This window comes from Coturnix japonica, chromosome 10, assembly GCF_054131305.1.
Source record: "Coturnix japonica strain WE chromosome 10, WE-NBRP24, whole genome shotgun sequence".
In the NCBI taxonomy this organism is placed as follows: domain Eukaryota; kingdom Metazoa; phylum Chordata; class Aves; order Galliformes; family Phasianidae; genus Coturnix; species Coturnix japonica.
This window is the reverse complement of record NC_140672.1, coordinates 12,826,063-12,846,038: the sequence shown is the minus strand read 5'-3', so window position 1 is coordinate 12,846,038 and position 19,976 is coordinate 12,826,063. Positions and strand designations below refer to the sequence as shown.

Sequence of the window (19,976 nt, the reverse complement as noted above, 5' to 3'; positions counted from 1 at the left end):
TCCATGGTTAAGTCCACCCCTCGGTCTCTGGCCCACTTATATGTCGCGTCTCTTCCTTGATGACCTGAGGTCTCATGAGCCCATCGAGCTAGAAATAATTCACCCTTATTCTGCCAGTCCAAGTCAATTTGAGCCACCTCAATTTTGGCAGCTTTATCTACCTGATGGTTGTTTTGTTGTTCTTCAGTAGCCCGACATTTGGGCACATGTGCATCCACATGACGCACCTTTACAACCATATTCTTTGTTCGGGCAGCAATGTCCTTCCATAATTCAGCGGCCCAAACAGATTTACCCTTCCGTTGCCAGTTGTTTTGTTCCCACCTCTGTAACCACCCCCATAAGGCATTTGCCACCATCCATGAGTCAGTATAAAGATACAGCATTGGCCACCTCTCCCGTTCAGCAACATCTAAGGCCAGCTGGACAGCTTTTACCTCTGCAAACTGACTTGATTCTCCCTTACCTTCGGTGGCCTCTGCAACCTGTCGTGTGGGGCTCCACACAGCAGCTTTCCATTTGCGATGCTTCCCTACAATGCGACATGATCCGTCTGTGAATAGGGCATATTTCTTTTCATTTTCTGGTAATTCGTTGTATGGTGGGGCCTCTTTAGCACGTGATACCTCTTCTGCTGGTGATGTTCCAAACCTTTTATCTTCAGGCCAGTCCATGATTACCTCTAGGATTCCTGGACGATTGAGGTTTCCCATTCGCGCTCGCTGTGTAATCAGTGTAATCCACTTGCTCCAGGTGACATCGGTAGCATGATGAGTGGAGGGAACCTGTCCTTTGAACATCCAGTTCAGCACTGGCAGTCGAGGTGCCAAAAGGAGCTGTGTTTCAGTCCCGACTACTTCAGAAGCAGCCCGAACCCCCTCATACGCGGCTAAGATCTCCTTCTCAGTTGGAGTGTAGCACTCTTCAGACCCCTTATATGATCGACTCCAGAATCCCAGGGGTCGGCCTCGGGTCTCTCCTGAGGCTCTTTGCCACAAACTCCAAGTGGGGCCTTTCTCTCCAGCAGCAGTATAGAGGATGTTCTTTACATCCTGTCCAGTCCGTACTGGCCCCAGAGCTACAGCTCGGGCTATCTCTTGTTTAATCTGTTCGAAAGCCTGCTGCTGCTCAGGGCCCCATGCAAAATCGTTCTTCTTCCGCGTCACCTGATAAAGGGGGCTTACAATGAGGCTGTAGTTTGGAATGTGCATCCTCCAAAAGCCTACTGCACCCAGGAAAGATTGTGTCTCTTTCTTGCTAGTTGGTGGAGACATGGCAGTAATTTTGTCGATCACATCTGTTGGGATGTGACGACGTCCATCCTGCCACTTTATACCTAAGAACTGAATTTCCTGGGCAGGTCCTTTTACTTTGCTTCGCTTAATAGCAAAGCCGGCTTGTAGAAGAATTTGGATGATCTGCTCTCCTTTTGTGAAAACCTCTTCTGCTGTATCACCCCACACAACAATGTCATCAATGTACTGCAGGTGTTCAGGAGCACCACCTTGTTCCAGTACAGTTTGGACCAACCCATGGCAAATGGTTGGGCTGTGTTTCCACCCCTGGGGCAAACGGTTCCAAGTATACTGAATGCCCCTCCAGGTGAAGGCAAACTGTGGCTTACATTCTGCAGCCAAAGGAATAGAGAAGAAGGCATTGGCAATGTCAATGGTGGCATACCATTTGGCTGCTTTTGACTCCAGCTCGTACTGGAGTTCCAACATGTCTGGCACAGCAGCGCTCAATGGGGGTGTGACCTCATTCAGGCCACGGTAGTCTACTGTCAGCCTCCATTCTCCACTGGCTTTACGCACTGGCCATATGGGACTGTTAAAAGGTGAGTGAGTTTTACTGATCACTCCCTGATTCTCCAACTGGCGAATCAAATCATGAATGGGGAGCAAGGAATCCCTGTTGGTGCGATACTGCCGTCTGTGCACTGTCTTTGTAGCAATCGGTACCTGCTGCTCTTTTACTCGTAGCAGCCCCACAACAGACGGGTCCTCTGACAGGCCAGGCAAAACAGACAGCTGCTTAATGTTGTCCATATCTACAGCAGCTATCCCAAAGGCCCATCGATACCCCTTAGGATCCTTGAAATGCCCCCTTCTGAGGTAATCAGTACGCAGTATACATGGAGCCCCTGGGCCAGTCACAATAGGATGTTTTTGCCAGTCTTTGCCAGTGAGGCTTATTTCAGCCTCCAGCACAGTCAATTCTTGAGAGCCCCCAGTCACTCCAGAAATATGGATTGATTCTGTCCCTTCATGACTGGAGGGCATTAGAGTGCACTGTGCACCGGTATCCACCAGCGCCTTATATTCCTGTGGTTCTGATGTGCCAGGCCATCGAATCCACACAGTCCAATAAACTCTATTATCCCTTTCCCTCCCCTGACTGAGGGCAGGGCCCCTCTATTGGTTACCTGTGATGACTGGAGCAACTCCACTGGTGGTTGGTATGTCTAGTAGTTCTTTCACCCGTGCTCATAGTGCAGACGTGGGCTGATCATGCCACTTTCTCATGTCTTCTCCACGGTCACGTAGGTAGCGCCACATGGAAACACGCGGTGCAATCGTACTGTTGTTCTTTGCTCGAGCTGGGAAGCGTGTGCGTTTAACAGCTGAGACTTTTGATGATGCAGGTGAGGAGTAGGACTGGAATACTTTGATCAGATCCTTCATTAGACCTGGTGGCCCGTACGAGGATTGACCTTCATCAGTTGTTTCTGATACTTTTACGGGATCATTACAATTAGTTGATGGAAACAATTTCTTGCACATTTCATCTACTCAGTTTTCTAGCCGTGAGATGGCAGAAACTGCGGCATGCAGTTGAGGGAGCTGCTGATCGGTGGTTTGAAGCATTATAATCAGCTCAACAACTCGGGGCCATCTGTCCACGAACCCTTTAGAACCTGTTACCAATGACTGTGCCATTCTCTCTGGTGCTGTACTTGTGATTTTCTGCCACATGTCAGGATCGGCCCTCACTCTCTCAGGGTCAAGTTCGCTTGGATCATGGCTGTACAACATTTTCGCCACGGCCAATTCCCTCAAGCGCTGAATACCTTTTTGAACGGTATTCCAACTATCAAATTTAGGCTTCAAAGCATCCTTATAGGGGTACCTTTCTCTCACGGCTTCTAACAGCCGCAACCAGAGAGTGGCAGCTCCATCCGAACATCTGCTAATCCCTCTGTCGATACCTGCATCTTGGGCAATGCTTCCTAGTTGGCGAGCTTCATTACCATCTAGAGACAAGCTGTTGGCCCCGTTGTCCCAGCAGCGAAGCAACCAAGCAAGGATACCTTCATCTTGACGCCGTGTGAACTCCTTTCTTGAGCCTTGGATTTCAGTCAGCTTCAGAGGTCGACAATAGGTGATTTCCTCCTCATCATCAGTCTCTTCTTCATGCCTCTTGGTTTTTGCCTTTGCTTTTTTCGGTACTGCTCCATGCTCGGCACCTGGGTCTTCTGCAGCCCCCCCCTGTGCTTCTCCTTCTTTTCGTTCTAGACGCGTGTGGAAATCTGAGAATACAACCTAAATAAAAAGGGTTTTTTTAGCCTGTACAATGAATTAAACATGGTGGTGTTTGTAAAATTGCCTGTTCCATCTGGGATGCAAGTACTTGTAAGATTCGCAATTCCATCTGGGATGCAAGTGTTTGTAAGATTCACAATTCCATCTGGGATGTAGGTGCCAAAATTCTGACCATACCACATCTCATAAAAGTACCAGGCAGGTGTCTCCATCAGTATCCACCTTATTAGGCTATATACCTGCACAATTCCACAACACCAAATTATGGTGTTAATAGTTGACCAATACTTTAAGAAGATCATAATTGCTTTCAATCCCTTAAACAGAGCAACTGGGATGAAGAGTGGATTCATAGCTGGCAGGCTCTGTAAAAGTCAGAGCTAGCTAGCTTTGCTCTAAGGGAGAAAGAAATCCCTTTGTTTTCTACACAAAAGTTAGATAGCAGTGCTGAGAATGTACAGCAGCCCTTAATGTTGACAATTTGTCTGGTATTTCAAGGTCACGTTCTCAGTGAACAGCTACGAAAAGATAACACTCCCCTAACGAAGCTCTTTAAGAGTAAAGAGAGAGTCGTTCTAAAAGCTAAAAAGCTCTATGCCCGCATTCTCCACCAAAAAATCTGTCACGGGTTACTTAGATTTACCTATGCCCGTGACAGGGGAAGCCACCCCGTGGGCCCCCCTCCCGGGGCCCGGAAAGGAGGGGGAAAAAGGGAGTGGGATAAAACAGTGACAATCTAAGGAGGAAAAACTTATTTTACTAAATATGATACCAAAATACAAGATAACACAATATAATATAATTGAAGCTAACAAATTGAACGAAACAGAGAGAGAGAGTCCCCGAAAACCGAGAGGCCTACTGTGAACTCTAGGCGACACGGCTGGAACGCTTCCCACTCTCCGAGAAGTTCGAGAGAAGAAGGAGGGCACTCCAGCCTGGGAACGAGATTATACAGCGTCCTGGTCCCGTGACTTATCATTAACCCTGTTGTTCTCTGGGGTATGTAGTCTTCTTCTGTGGACTGCACATTCAATAGAAGTATCCATACTTTACATGATGTTATGATGTGGAATACTGATAGCAAAATTACAAAATTACAAAACCATGACACTCAGACTCTGAAAAAGATGAGACAGGGACATCTCAAATTAGTTCTGCATGCATTCAGTCACAGACTTCTTCCATCTCAGATCTTGTGCAGGACCTCTCCTTTAACTATAGTCTTGAAAGGATTTGGGAAGTATGCAGAAATATTGTTGATGTTTCCTCACAAAAAAGTCAGCACATCAAAGCACTGCTTCAAGACAATGAAAACCTAAAGGCGGGACTGAATAATGCTGAAAATCATAATCGTCAACTTGTAATGAAGCTATGTGAGATTACAACTCACACTAGTCAGGAAGAAGATCTTGTGAATCAGTTACATGAGCAAATACAAAAGAAAACTCAGGAGTTTGAAGAAAAGACTGCAGAAGATCAGAGAGTGATTGCACAACTTCAGGAGGAAGTTGCCAACTGTGAGGTAAAAATAAGAGAGTTGAATATCGCCTGGAGGCTTCCAAGACAATTGAAGACAATGTGTCAAAACTCAATGAATTACTTAAAGAAAAAGAATCTATTATTGTTAATCTAGAGACAGTTACAGCAACTCTGCAGGAGAAGTCTGCAAATGCAGACAAAAAGTTTGAAGAGTTAAGTAGCAAAGAAGCAAATCTGATTCAAGAAGTTCTGCAGCTTAAAAACAGCTTGGAGCAGATGAAACACTCTCTTCGGGAAAAGGAAAAGAGTGAAATGGAGAAAGTGCAACGTATAGAATCGTAAGTAACCACTGAGTTAACTTAGAGCCCTTTGAGAATGAACTAGAGTTAAAAATAGTTAATGGGAACATCCCTTTGACTTAATGCATTTGCATGCTTATCAATGGCCAAACTACTACTTTAGGATGCTTTGGTATGCTACTTGAGTTCCAAGGGAAAACAGGAGTGTGCAAGGAAATAAAGAATAATATGGGGATTTCTGGTGGTTTTGTTGTCCATCCCTCAGAATAGCATCTGAATAATTTATTGCTTCAGAATCTGATTATGAGAAGCAAGCTGAAATTCAAAAGTAATTGTTTAAATCTTGTCACTGGTCTAGATAGATTTAAGAGTCTATTTACAAATAGAAACCAACAGGCAGGGCATGGATTAAGCTGTAATTGCTGTTTCCATGAGATGTGTAACAGTAATGTTCTTTGTCTCTTTATTTTTAACATAAGGCTAGAAAATATTCTTTCTGAGAGTTCTGCCCTTGTACTGAATTTGAAAAAAGATTTGCAGAGGAAAGAAGAAGAGTATGCAGATCTAAAAGACAAACATTCTGATGCCAAGAAACAAATTCAGCAAGTACAAAGCGAGGTTTGTAGTCAACTGAGATATTTTTTTCTGTAAGATTATGCTTGGCTTTCTGCTGTTAAAACTTCTCAAACTTTAACTATGAAGCTGGAAATTTCACACTAGTGTGGCTAGCAGCAAATCTTAGGTAAAGTTGCCATTGAAGCTCTAGAGGGGACCAGAAGTTAAAACATGGTTTTGCATAGATAATGAACAGAGGAAAGTAAAGTTGGTTGGTAGTCTGGAATAAGGTTTGTGAAGAGAATAGCTAATCTGCCTCTGGAGGGGACTTGTTATTATCTCTACGTTACTGGTGACTTGCCATTGGTATCCGTGGTAACTCCAAAGCCTAAAACCTAAGTCTTGTGAAAAAACGCTGATAACTGGGAAGAAGAATGCTATTTACTTGAAGAGAAATAGACTAATTTCCAGAGGCTCTTTAATATAAGCATGTATATTTTTTTCTTCAATTTCAGCTTCAGTGATGTTAATAGTTAAAATTTAATTATTAAACAAGTAGATATTTTAAAACCCATTTTGCAGGTACTTAGTCTGAAAGTTTATTGGGTGTGCTTGGGGTGGAAAATTGAAGCTTAAAAATGAATTCATGTCTTCCTTGGTAACCTTGCACTTGCTGTCATTTTCCTACTCAGCACTTGTTTGTGAATTCCTCTTTATTTAACAAAGAAGTATTTGGCCAGGTTGGATTACAGAAGTCTTTTAATGAACTGTGAGCTGTGCTTACATTACAGGTGTCCACGATGCGTTCTGTGGAGGAATCCCTCAGGAACAGGATGGATGAACTTGAAAGGATTAATAACCAGTTTAAGGATGAGCTGGATTATAAAGACTATACTATCCAACAACTTAAACAGGTATTTTTCATGCTCTTAATTTTTATTAAATGAATGATGCAGGTTTTCCAAGCAACAGGGAAAAGGTCAAAAAAAAATAAAAAAATTGGAGCAAAATGAAAGTGGCCAACTGAAATTAGTGGTAGACCATGAAAGGTATTCAAATAATTAGTCACTACAGAGCACTGGCAGATTGCTTTAAATACAATAATCTGCATAGTAAATACATATGTAATACATGCATGTAACCTGATCTTGTTGAGTGACATCATGATATGTTAATTGAAATGTCTTACCATAAACTCTTTTTATCAGCTTGAGTCCTTATTTATGCTGTATGAAAAACTTATTAATTCTAGGCTGTCTTAAAAATTCTGCTTGTTTCTACTGTGTATGCTTTTCTTTCAACATGAAATATAGGAGCTGGAGGAAAAGGACCATAATATTCAAAAGTGGCGTGAGGAGAGAGATCAGTTAGTAGAAGCTTTGGAAGAACAGCTCAAAACTTTGGCTTCTAATGTCATACAAAAAGAGACAGAAATAGCAGAACTGAGACAATCTGCCTTAAAGGATTCAAGCAAGGTCAGCTCTCCTTTCCTCCTACCTGATTAGCTAACCATAAATTCTGTAAAACTCCTGTACCTGCTCTTTGTATTCTGGGTGTGGTTCTGTTCTTGAACACTGTGGTATTGACATCATGTGCAACTAACCAAAAAAAGCACCAGCTTTTATTTTTGTTCTTCAGAAACAGAATTTCTGTTAATTACTAAAATTTCAATTTTTTCAGTAGTTCAGATAAGCAGATGTCAGTTTGATGCTTATGATCCTACAGTCAGACTGGACATCTGTAGCTTTTTCCGATAATTCACAGCATTTCCGGATCCCAAGCTAGGCTCAATACTCAGACAGTAGTTCTGTCTCAGGTTTCTTACTTTCTTTGCTTTCTCTGAGGTAGTATCTCCAATGGCATGAAAAGACAGAAGGGGACGTGGAGAGAGATTAAGGGAAACATCAAAAAGCAGAGGGGGGATGATCTCTGGAAGTTGCATTTCTTATTTCAACATCCAGCTTTTAATCAGGATAGCCAATCTAAGCCGTAGCATAGAATTTCAGAAGCTAAACAGAAGACTAAATGAGTTGTGCTCTTTTGAGAATGTTTGGATTCACTTTCTCTGAGAAGAAAGATGTTCTCATAGCAAAACTTCCCCTACAACTGCCGACTTTCTCACAGTACCGAGGATTTGGGAACAAATAAAAGCTCGGGTTATTATATCTTAAGGGAGATGAAGGCTGAAGCACATAAGTAAAATAGAAGAATCAAAATATATTGTATTACAACTTCCCAGGCAATTCTGTGACTACTGCACTTGTAACAGTGACCGTACAAATCCGTGAAATGTTACTGTTCTTGAATAGTTAAGTGTTCTAGCCTGCAATTCTAAAACTGATGCTACTAAGTAATTGCAATACTGCTTGTGTGTGTTAATTCCTTTTGCCAATCCCACAACTCAGCAGTTTTTACTGTTTATTAGGATAATGCAACTGTGATAGAAGAGTTAAGAAAAGAACTGGCTGACAAAGATGACTTTATAAAGGAATTAAAACAACGCATTAACCACAGTAGCCCTCAGTGTTTGCCAGAAATACCTTTACTTGAAGAAAGACAAAGTAGAAGGAATGACTCTGTAAATGAAAAGGTATGATTATATTTAAAGAAAGTCAGTACTTAACATCTTGTTAACCCCTTTTGTTTTCCTAGGAGATACTGGAGCTAGAATCATTTTTCTTAGCATATAGTCCTTTAACTACATATTCAGTGATGAGTACTTGTATGTTCTTTTTGTCTTCCACTCAAACATGAGTTCTCATCTTCTCAAAAATATTTTATTTACTAGAACACCATCTCTCTGTGTACATTATGGAACTTTTCCATGCAGTTTTCCATGTATTCGTATGTGGATGGTGAAGATTAGGCAGAGGTTTAGCCTTTGGTGTTCTAACATAGCAGCTGTGAGCGTGCAGAGTATGGGGAGAATGGATGACAAAACGACCAGCGTTACAGATTTTGTCCCTAAATAATGTCTCGCTTTCTCTCTTTTGGAGGCAGAATACTGCCTGAGACTGTTAGTGAGACCCAGTAGGGTGTATCTGAAGATCACACAATGAATAGATGTTACTACCTTCCCACACTTGTGCTGTGTTTCAGCTTACGTGTTCATGTGGCGTCTGAGCTTGAGGTTTTACACTGTAACTTTAGAAAACTCGAGATATTTTGGAGGTCTAATGCATAGCCTAATCTTTACTCCTTTTAAATATTTACAGCCTAGGAAACAACAAAGCAAAACTAAAACTGGAGAAAGTATTCCATTAAGATGCAAAGCTGAAGACAATTATTTGTCACGTCGATGTACTAGGAGCCTCACTTCATTAAATGAATCTGAGGTTAGTATGAAACTTCAGATCTGAAAATGTTGTGATTGTATTGCTTTTGATAAGGAATGAGTAGGAAAAGATCTCATGTTCTCTAAACAATTCCCAAGTTTTAATTTATTTATCCCTTTCAAGGTGATCAGATCACCTGTTTTTATAGCCTTTGATAGGAATAAAAGCTGTTGAAACAATTGTGTGATGAATTTTTGTCAGGTGCTGTTGAAAACTCTCCTCATGTTAATGCTTATGAAGTGGCTCATGATTAGATAAGTTACTTGGAAAAAATTCATGGAGCCACTGCAACGGGCACAGCAAATTGAACTTATTTTCTTCCTCTGCAGGATTTCTGGACATTGTTTTGTTAGCAGATGATGTTAATCATTCCTATATAAGTTTTTAATTGCTAACTTTCATAAAATGGCAGTTACATATATTTTAAAAACAAAGTATTTATTAACCAACTTAATTCTTGGAAATACAGTGGGTGGTGATACTCCATTCAGATTCTTAGCAGAGCCTGATAAAGTGGCTCTGACTACTTTTTGTCTTTCTACAATCTTTGGTAACTTTTTGAGAGAAGACTCCCCTCAGGGGGTTGGAACAGTGTAAGTAGTAAAAGCTGCTAGTCTGTGTTTGGGACACTGGAGTTTGCTAGTTACTAGCAGCAGTAGAAGCAGCCATCTACCATTTTCTGATGTCCCCAGCAGCCTGTCTTCCATGTGTTCAACCAGCATCTGAACTCATTTTTGATATGCTAGCTGAATTCCTGCCATAGAGAAGGAGGAGTCCAGGTGATCTCAGTTCTGACTTTGTTGTTCCTGTTGAGAAAAACAGGATTGGGTGGATTGTGGACAGTAAGTGCTGCTGGGGAAATGCATACTGACATTTCCCTGTCACTTAGCTGTGCATTTGCTGCCATTTGACCATGAGCAGGTACATGATAGCCTTCAGCTTCAGTACGGTGTCATTGCTTGAATGTCTGTATTCTCTCCAGGGAAAAGATAGCAATGGAGTTCTTTAATGACTTGTACTGGGCTTGCACCTTGCCAGTTGGACCTTACTTATGTAAATAACATCTCTAGTGTAGAAGAGGAAGGGCAAATTCCCTAAGATTAAGCTGGAAGTTAATTGAACACTTGAATCAAATGCTCCTGTTCCTGCCCAGTTCTGACGCAGCAGAGTTGAGAAGAAGAAAATCGTGTCAGTTCTACCACCATTCTCTATTAAAAAAAAAAGTGTAGTTGTCTGTGCCCTTGAGAAAAAATGACTTGTAAAGTATCAGGCTCAGTTTGACATGGAGAACTTTTTTTGTGATCATAGATTGGAAATAATTTTAAATGTAACAAGTTCTAGGAAAGAGGGGTAAAACTCTGCTGTAACTGAAATAGACTCCTTCTGTTACAAGTGTTCTTACAGCAGGAAAATCGAATGCTTACATATCCTTTACCAGATGCTTTATAGCTTTTTAATCTCATGGCTACCTTAACACTTGCACTTAAAATTCTTCTGTGCTATCAGGAGCATTTAGAAACTGTCCTCGACTCTTCTGGAGTGTCCACAGAAAATGGCAAAACTAGTCGGTTCCCAAAACCGGAGCTGGAAATCCCACTGACACCTCTGCAACCTGATAAGACGGAGATAAAGCAGCACGGCAGCATGATACCTTTAGGAGTGAAAATGCCTAAGGCAAAAAAGAAAAGAAGTGATGACATGGATGAGGTATGACCTAGACCCAACAGAAAACAAAATATCTGGTGCCTTTTTACCATTCTCATTTAAGCATTAAAAAAATGCTATTTCTACCTCAGTAAAGTAGTTGAAGAATTTAATCAATGAACTGCTTTAATGAACAAAACTAATAGCCAAGCTCAGTGATAATGGTTTAAGAGAAGGGAAATTCTCTTAACTCCATTGTGTATTTTCTTTGAAACCTGTAGACATAAATCAGCTTTTTAGACATCATGAGATGTCTAATACTGATATCTTAATGTCCTGTTTTTATAATTGAATGCTTATTTATTATTTGATTTACAGTGGAATAGTTACCACTAGCAGATACTTCCCTACTATTAGCAAAAGTGTTTAAAGTGTTCACTTTTGTGACATCAATTGTTCTTTCCAAAAGAATCATGGCTGAAACGTGTCTTATTTTCCCAGGATTTGGTGAAAAAAGAGAACACGAAAAATACAAAATCTGTCATGGCTTTTAATTCACCCTCTGCAAGTGACGAGAAAATGGTTGGTTTTTGTTCTAGTTTTGAAGCTAGCTTGGCACTTCCTGTAATTGCTAATTAATTATTAATTAATTGATCCTGTAACACGAAAGAAGCAGTGTCTTATCCTTATGTGTATACCTGAATGGGAATCTTACATGCTTATGAGCTCTTCCTATTAAATTCCATAAGCTAACCAAAGGGCAAGTCAGTCTGTCCCCAGAGCGTGTAATGGCTGTACTGTGTAATGATTTGGAGGGAAGGATATTGCACACTGAATAGTTGGGAAGAGAAGCTTTAGTGTATTATCGTGTGCTTTTGTAAGTGAAGCCCTTGTATTAAACTAAGGTTCATATCATTAATATGCATGGCAGTTATTAAAAACAGATGCTCACATGTGATAGCAGTATCCTTGGCATGGTCAGAGTATGAGTAGTAGATTTTTCCCATCTGTTGTCTTCTGTTTTGTATGTTTGTTTATTTTATGTAATTAGAACAGCTTATGTAAGAAACAACTCCACAGCTTGGGAGCTACTTTTAAAGAAACTACTGCCTTATTAAGAAACTTTAAGAAACGTATGCCTTGAAATAGCTGAGATTTTGACAACTCCCTAAAGGGTATAAAATTGTCTACATTACTTGCCGTTGTGGTATCATCAGCATAATGAACAGAGGTGTCAGTAGTAAAGCTCAAAATGTCAACTTAAAATAACGTTGAACTAAAATGAAGTTTAAACAATGCTCTTGTTTCACATGTTCACATCTCTGTTGAACAGAAATCCGGAAAAGACTACTTCCTGAGAAAGCGAGTACATGCTTCAAGACTGACTAAAAAGAAGGATGAAACACTGCAAAAAGTTGGAGATTTTATTCAAAGCTCTCCTTCTATTATACACTCTAGAGGTTGGTGTAGAATAAGTTTTATTCCATGTCTTCTAGACATTGTAGAATGGCTTGTTTCTGCTGTAGGCTATTAATGTATGTGTTCTTAGAGAACTTGTCTGCCATGTTAAGTTGTCCTTTGATTTATGAAGTAAATGCATTTATTCGTCTCTTCAGAGATTCATTATTACATTTGTGAAAACCTACAAGTATACAGAGAAAGTTGGTTCTGTCTTGTGCTTCTGTCAGCACGAAAGTTAGGCCTGTTGTTTAACTCCTGCTGAAGTTTCTGACTTCCAGCGACTTCTGAGCCATGATTGTCTTTCATGCTCCATTTTAATGTGTGCTTTAAGCTGCCGTACCTGAACCTATAAACAGTTTCTGCTATAGAAGCAATAAAGAACCTCGATGAACAAATACAATTTCTGAGTATTTTCACTTAAATTTTAGGTGTCATTTATAAACCAAGTTTGTTACGAAGCTTTTTTTGCATTCAGTGATTTAAAGACTCACAAAACCAGTAAGTTGATTGGTTTACGTATCAAAACAAATTTCTTCTAGCCAACAAGCTGATGTCAGCAGTAAGTTCTCCTAAATCAAACGAACCTGAAAGTCTCGAAGAAGAGAGCAAGCCAAAACGATCCAAAAGGAAGCTGTATTCCACTGCCGTTTCTGGCCCTCTAGATATACCTGCTTCTTCAGTAAGTGATTATACTGTAGTCTTGGCTTAAAATAAACTACTAAGGAGTCCAAACAGACTGGAGGTTTCATCTATTTGCAGGGGGAGGTTGAAAGTACTGAGGTATTTCTTTATTCTACCAAGTCATTCTTGTTGGTCTTCCTGCTGTTCTGTTTTAGTTTGTCCTCAAAGATCTCTGTGTTTGGCTGGCTTACAGTTTACTAAGTAGGTGATGTAGCAATCACGGAGATGTCTTCTAATTTGGAATCATAGATAATTTCAGTGTGTCGGAGTGGGATTATTCTACTACATGCTTTTCTAGAGCACAACTTAGACAGCTTTTTAGGTATGCTTAAACTATGATCTCCTGTCTAAGCCAACTTGCAAAGGATCTGATGTGCCAGTTTCATGACTCTGTCGGCAGCTATTGTGCTAAGAACATTCTTGCTCTGTTGGAACTGCATCTTTTAATTATATTAGAGTCCTTTTTCTGTTCAGCATAGTGATCATTTGCCCATACTGTAATATCCCTCTGAATTTTTTGATGATTTGACGAATGATAGGGGCAGAAACCAAAATGTTATTTTTTTTTGTTAGAGGATGAAGAAGATGAGAATTTCTTTTCTCACTGTAGTTCTGAGAACATGGAACTGAACCGAGAACTGAAATTCTGGGCAAGTCATAGCTACAGGGATTGAGGCTAAAAATGTTTTCTGAACGCTTCATGTTTCACAAAACAAGTATTATAATACTCTTTTGAAAACAAGTATTTCAAAATGAAAGCTGCCTTCAGGCTTTCCTCAGATGTGTGTGCTTTTTTAAGATAAACAGGATTTTGTACATTCTCCATATTTGTTCCTTGTGATTATGCTGCATTAAAATGATCTCGGTATCCCATAGTTTTCTGAATAAAATATAATAAGCAAATTCCATTCTGAAATCCATTTAGGGGAAGAAATATGTTTGCGTGGGTCAAGAAGAGCTTGTCAGTCTTGTGTGAAAACATGAGTAACTTTTGAAATGTTTTCTTCAGGAATCTGAGGAACAAAAGAAGGAAAGTGATCATCTGATCATCAAGCGACGGCTGAGATCCAGAACAGCTAAAAGACCTTGAAGAAGCATGTTTGTTCCCCTTTCTCAGGACATACTTTTATCGTATTATTAAAACTGGTTGTTAATAAACAGTAACAGTTACTGCGTTGTGTTCTTAAATTTGTATATAGGTGTTTGTTGCAGAATGGCGGGAGAAAAACAGACGACCACACCTGTCATTGACATATGATCAGCGAATCTCATTTATTCCTTGGCTGCGTGTACCTTTATAATACGGATAATTAGCTCATACATATTGCAAAAGTGGAGCTCATCATTGGTTCCCAATTACATACTATCCCCGAGTATCTTAACAGCTTGTTGTTATCAACTGAAAGCTACTCCCTTGCTGAGTTCCCAGAACCATGGCTAGTTTCTCACCATCCCAGGGCATCCTGTTGTTCTTGCTGTCCTTGCAGGTGTTATGGCTGCTTGCTTAGCTGCACCATGTTTACAACCCTTCTCAGCTAACTAGCTGTAAAAAACACTCTCTACATTTCCCCTGTTTTCTTTTAGGCTGAAAAAGGGTTTGATTTAACGACCGATCAATCATATTTAACAAGCAGTTCAGTTCATTTGTTCAATCAGTTCTCATGTAGTTTTATCCTGCTTCGTAGCTGCTGTTCTGTGAACTTCTCATCTGGATCCATGACGGACGCTCCGTAGAATTCTTCTTACAATACTGCCTATAGAATAGCAACACTACTTAAATTAATAACATAACTATTATAACTCAATCAAGACCTTGATTGACAATACTCTAAAAGTGAAAAAAGAGACTAGTCAAATACAACATAACAACATTACTGTTAAACCCACTAAAAAGAACAAACATGTTTGTACTGCAACCTAAGTTTCTGTAACCTGAAAATAAATCCATGAGGGTCCCATTGTGTTAATCTGTAACTGATCAGGAAAAGTCTTCAATTTTAATATACTCTGATATATTGATTTTAATGACCACTAAAATTTGTACAATAAATGCTTTTAAGATGCTCATAACCATGCTCTACCGACTGAGTTATCCGGGCTAATAATTGATTAATGATCGTGCAATTTTATGAAGTAGCATGTCAAATAGAACCAATTTTAGAGGACAAACGTACTAGAGTATCACTAGGGGCATTATTACTTATTGACCCTTGAGAAACAGCAAGCCATGTTGGTGGTGGATGTGACAGGTAGTGCCAGCAGGGCGTCCCCTGCTTCAAGGTGCACATTTCCTCTCTCACCCATTACAGATTCTCTCCTGCATTCAGGGTCTGAAGGATTTTTTCCAGTTGTACACCACATCCGCATGGCCAGTGCATGATATAGAGCCCAAGTGGAACACCTGCTTGGAAAACAGAATAAACTATCAAATTTAGTTCTATTAGCGTGCACTTTCCTCTAAAATGATGCATGGTTATATTTTCAGATCCCAATTAGTTGGATGTAAGAGAGGTATCTATTCTATGATACAGGGTCATCTCTTTGTCTGGGATTCCTTTCCAGGTTTTGTCTTTGCAAATTAAGAAAAGCTAATTAATAGGCTAATAACATCATAACCAAACAGTACTAAAACATTAAAAGAGCTATTCCTGTAGATTCTAGCATTGATTAGATCAAATTCTGTTTAATATACATCTGATCTATTACTAAAATAGAAGAAGCACACAACATCCTAGCTAATGCCTTAAACTCTAAATCTTGAGACTGCATTGGTAAAACAGAAAATCACACACTATGTCAAACTATTACTAATATTATCTATAACACAGCAAGTTACAAAGCAATACCACTAAGTAAGAAACACACAATTACAATTACTATAAAGGTTGGATGCTATTTTCTGCCTTCAGATGAGACCGAAGATATCATGCTGGAACCCACATAGGGCCAGTCCCTGTGGAAATACGAGCATATTCACGACCCCAAGTTGTCAGTGGTAGGGGACAGTCCCAAAGTCCTATGGCCATATTCCAAACATTAACCATAGGCTGTTCCTTTAGCACTGGGGAAGCCTCAAAATGACGATCCACATAAGCTGTATCTCTGTGAACACGATTCAAAAACTTCAGCACAAACAAAACAAGCAAAACCTTACATAATATTTTCAAAAAATTCAGCACAAGCAAAACAAGCAAAACCTTGCATAATATTTCTTGTAGTGTGTCTCCCATATTCCCCCTTTTTTGTTTAATAATAAGAATGGATTTCAATGTTTGATAAATGTGATCAGTGATAGCTTGTTCAGTGGGAGAATGAGCAATGGCTGTAGTATGTTTAACACCCCCTTCTTGGAGGAAAGTTTGAGTGGCCTTAGAGTTATATGCAGGCCCATTATCTGTTTTTGTAGTATGTGGGATTCCCATAGCAGCATAAGCAGATAACCAGTTTTTACGGGTGTCATGACTGCGTTCACCTGTATGTGCTGTGGCAAATACGTAAGAAGAATGAGTATCTATTGTTATATGTGCATATTTTAGACAGCCAAATTCAGGAACGTGAGTGACATCTGTCTGACACAGTTGAAGAGGTGCTGTGCCACATGGATTTGTCCCAATTTGAGGCAAAGAGGTATCAGTCAAATTATGTAGCTGGTATTCAGTCATAAAGATGGTGTATTGCATAAGAGAGAGGATCATTCTTAACACAATTTTCCAATCATGAGGGGTCATAGCGTAACTGTCACTGTTTGCAACCAAAAGATTGTATGTAAAGGCTGACTGAGCTCCGTATGTTCTCACTGACTCCCTTAGCTCCTTCACTGCCTCACAAGGCAGGGATTCCCAACAGGGGACCTGATTCGGCTGATACAGCACAGGAAAGGCTTGTAACGTGTCAGCATCACCCCTTAATATTGCTTCTTTTCTGCACTGCTCTAAGACATCACAGTACGCTGTAGGGAAATTTGTCATTCCTGCTCCAAACAAAGTATCATCAGGAGGAAATGTGTCCGATTCTCTTTCTGGATCTATTGGACCGGGGTCACAACGATCCCCTGCTTTCGGTCCGTCCGTGTCTTTAACCACGTTACTCGCGGGCTGCACAGATGCAGCCGCGCACGACGAGGGCGGGGCAGCACGGCGAGGCGCAGAGAACGACGTGGGCGGAGCAGAGGGCGGGGGCGCGATGAGCGACGTAGGCGGACTGAAGGGCGGGGGGGCCATAGAGGCCGACAACGCGGCCAGCGACGTGGGGGGGGGGCGGCAGGCGGCTGCTGGCTGGGAACGGCTGGTTGTGTCGGAGCGCGGCCGCTGTTCTTTCTCCCGCTGGGCTGGAGGTTTCTTGACCGGCGACGGCAGGTGACGGTGTTGTGGTTGTCCGAGCGGCAGTTCTGGCACCACACATCGACAGCTTGGCAATTCCGTCGCAAATGTCCCTTAACGCCGCACCGGAAACGTTTAAAAGAGGTGCTTGGGCCTGCACTGGTTACCGCAGATGCTTGTAAGGGTGCAAGAGCTGCTGACACTTGATTCTGAGAAGCCTCAGCCTGTGCCTTTAATCCTGCCCCTAGCTCTTTAATAGCCTCAACTATGAAAGCCTGAGCCCCTGTGGGAACGCTTGATAATCTGTGTAACGCCTCCTCTATTGTCCAGTTACTCCTCAAAGTACTTAGAATGTCACGAACTGTAGCATTACAATTCTGAAGTGCACAATGTTTTAGCATTATTTCCCTCATGTTCTCTGGTACTCCAGCCTTCTCTATGGCTCCGGCTACCTTATCTAGAGGCGCTCCAAAATCCTCATTTCTTCCCTGCTGGGAAGAAACTTGTTTAGCTGTATCTTCACCCTGTTCATCAATATACCATGAGAAAAGACCTTTCATCTCATCTCATTTGATGTATGTATGTTGCAGAACGGCGGGAGAAAAGCAGACGACCACACCTGTCATTGACATGATCAGCGAATCTCATTTATTCCTTGGCTGCGTGTACCTTTATAATACGGATAATTAGCTCATACATATTGCAAAAGTGGAGCTCATCATTGGTTCCCAATTACATACCATCCCCGAGTATCTTAACAGCTTGTTGTTATCATCCTGAAAGATACTCCCTTGCTGAGTTCCCAGAACCATGGCTAGTTTCTAACCATCCCAGGGCATCCTGATGTTCTCACTGTCCTTGCAGGTGTTATGGCTGCTTGATTAACCGCACCGTGTTTACGACCCTTCTCAGCTAACAAGCTGTAAAAAACACTCTCTACAGGACCCCACAGATTACCTTCAGAATTCAACAGTTAGTTCTGTTTCCTTTCTGAGTTCATAACAACCTGAGCAAATGAATTGAATGACGTGGCTTGTTAGTCTGGTAAAAACTCTGCTGTACACTGGAACTTGGTCCATTTGTAAGCAGGACTTCGTCCATCTCTGCAGGACAGCAGAAAACCCTTTGTGCTAATCATGATGCCAAGAAGCAGAATGCGGCAAATGGCAGATGATCCAACTGCTTCAGGTGTTCATTTCCTTGAAACTGCGAATAATTTTGGACTGAGAGTTTGTAAGCAGAACGGAGCTCTTAAAGCAGTCAGAGATTATTTCTGCACTGTTCAATTCTATCTGCATAACATACATAGGATCTCAGAACTGCGTTGCTTGAACTGGTGGAACTTGTTGAAGTGAACTGGGATGAGCAAGTTTTAGAACATAGTCAGAATGCTGTAAAAAATGGATAATCTCATGAGTATTAAGGTACAGGATTGCTATTTCTGCACTGAATTTGTTTTTATTTTACATGGCTGTGATCTGAAAATTCCTAGCCTTTATTCTGATTCTAAAATCGTCCCTAACTCCAAATGCAACAACAAAAATGATGCTAGAAATTTGTAGCAAAAGGAACCTTAACCCTGATCATAATCCAAAAAACAATCATTAAGGTAACAATAATCTTTACCTTAAGAGTAATATTAATCAGAGCCCAGATGATACCTGCGTCCATTCAGAAGCATGCTTTGTATTATTTAAGAGTTGTATTTTTTCCAATGAACTCTCTCTATTATCACGTTTATAAAGTAACAGAGTCTGTTCTTTTTCTCCTGACACTGTGCCTTACTCCAGACTTCCCCTGGAAATGACCCAGATAGGGCACCATCAAAGTAATGCTAATAGTAATGTCAATCCTAAGGGTATCTCTAGCCTCAGTGTTAATGGGACGCTAACAACAATCCCAACAGCCTTAAACATTCTGGTGGTGTGAAAGAGGTGCTGCCTTGCACATGCTGGGCAGTCCCATTGCCTGTTAAATGCAGGCGGCAGCGTAGAAACATGATGCCCGTGGTCAGAATGCCCTGTGGCAGATCCTGGCACCGGAGAACTGACCGGAGAACCATGAGAGAACTGACAACAAATCACTCGACATCAGAACCGACCCAGTGGTTATTTACAAGCCTTGGGAGACCCAGACAGGATCTCAGAGTGGTGAATGTAGGTACAGAAGTTGTTACTACTCTGTTTTCTTCTAAAAGCTGCTCAGCTGCTTTGCGTTTCAGACCATCCCTGGCTTCACTGTGTGCATCTGTCCAATTGATACCAGGTGTTTTTTCATCTCGGAAGTTGGGGGGAGCGGGGGGGAGGGGAAATGGACATCAATTCAATTACTCATTTATTTATTGACAGACATTCATGTTTGCTACGTTTGGAGAAGTTTTATTTTTTTGCTGTGGATTGATTTTTTCTTTTTTTCTTTTATTTTTTCCCCTTCCCTCCTCTTCCATCTTTGTGTTCTGCCCCTATAATCAAAAGAGAACGGATCCCCAGGGTCTGTCCCGCAGACGTTCTTTCCGTGGTCTCTGCTGCCACCTGCTGGCCAATACACGGAACTGCCACTGGTGGGCGTTTGGTGCCGCAGGAAGCACAACGCAGATCTGAGCTCTGACCGGTCTACGCAGCAAATCCGCCAATCTTTATTGTGATAAGCCCTCCACAT

At 41.1% G+C, this 19,976-nt stretch overlaps 1 protein-coding gene across 1 annotated transcript; it reads left to right on the top strand.

Annotated features, from left to right (window-relative positions):
- The first annotated feature begins 6,705 nt into the window (after positions 1–6,705).
- Positions 6,706–14,210, top strand: LOC146759373 (kinesin-like protein KIF20B). The gene is made up of 8 exons (XM_085510253.1): positions 6,706–6,792; positions 7,192–7,353; positions 9,094–9,213; positions 10,720–10,920; positions 11,359–11,439; positions 12,191–12,317; positions 12,858–12,997; positions 14,009–14,210. Exons 1-8 carry the CDS (start codon positions 6,712–6,714, stop codon positions 14,087–14,089), a joined length of 993 nt encoding a protein of 330 aa, XP_085366379.1. The 5' UTR covers positions 6,706–6,711; the 3' UTR covers positions 14,090–14,210.
- The last annotated feature ends 5,766 nt before the right edge of the window (positions 14,211–19,976 follow it).

What these genes read in the sequence shown, in the direction of transcription:
- LOC146759373 (XM_085510253.1), top strand. Translation starts at nt 6,712, where the DNA reads ATGGATGAACTTGAAAGGATTAATAACCAGTTTAAGGATGAGCTGGAT. An exon ending in CTGCAAGTGACGAGAAAATG is followed by an intron (nt 11,440 to 12,190) that starts GTTGGTTTTTGT and finishes TCTGTTGAACAG; the next exon opens with AAATCCGGAAAAGACTACTT. An exon ending in TAGATATACCTGCTTCTTCA is followed by an intron (nt 12,998 to 14,008) that starts GTAAGTGATTAT and finishes TGTTTTCTTCAG; the next exon opens with GAATCTGAGGAACAAAAGAA.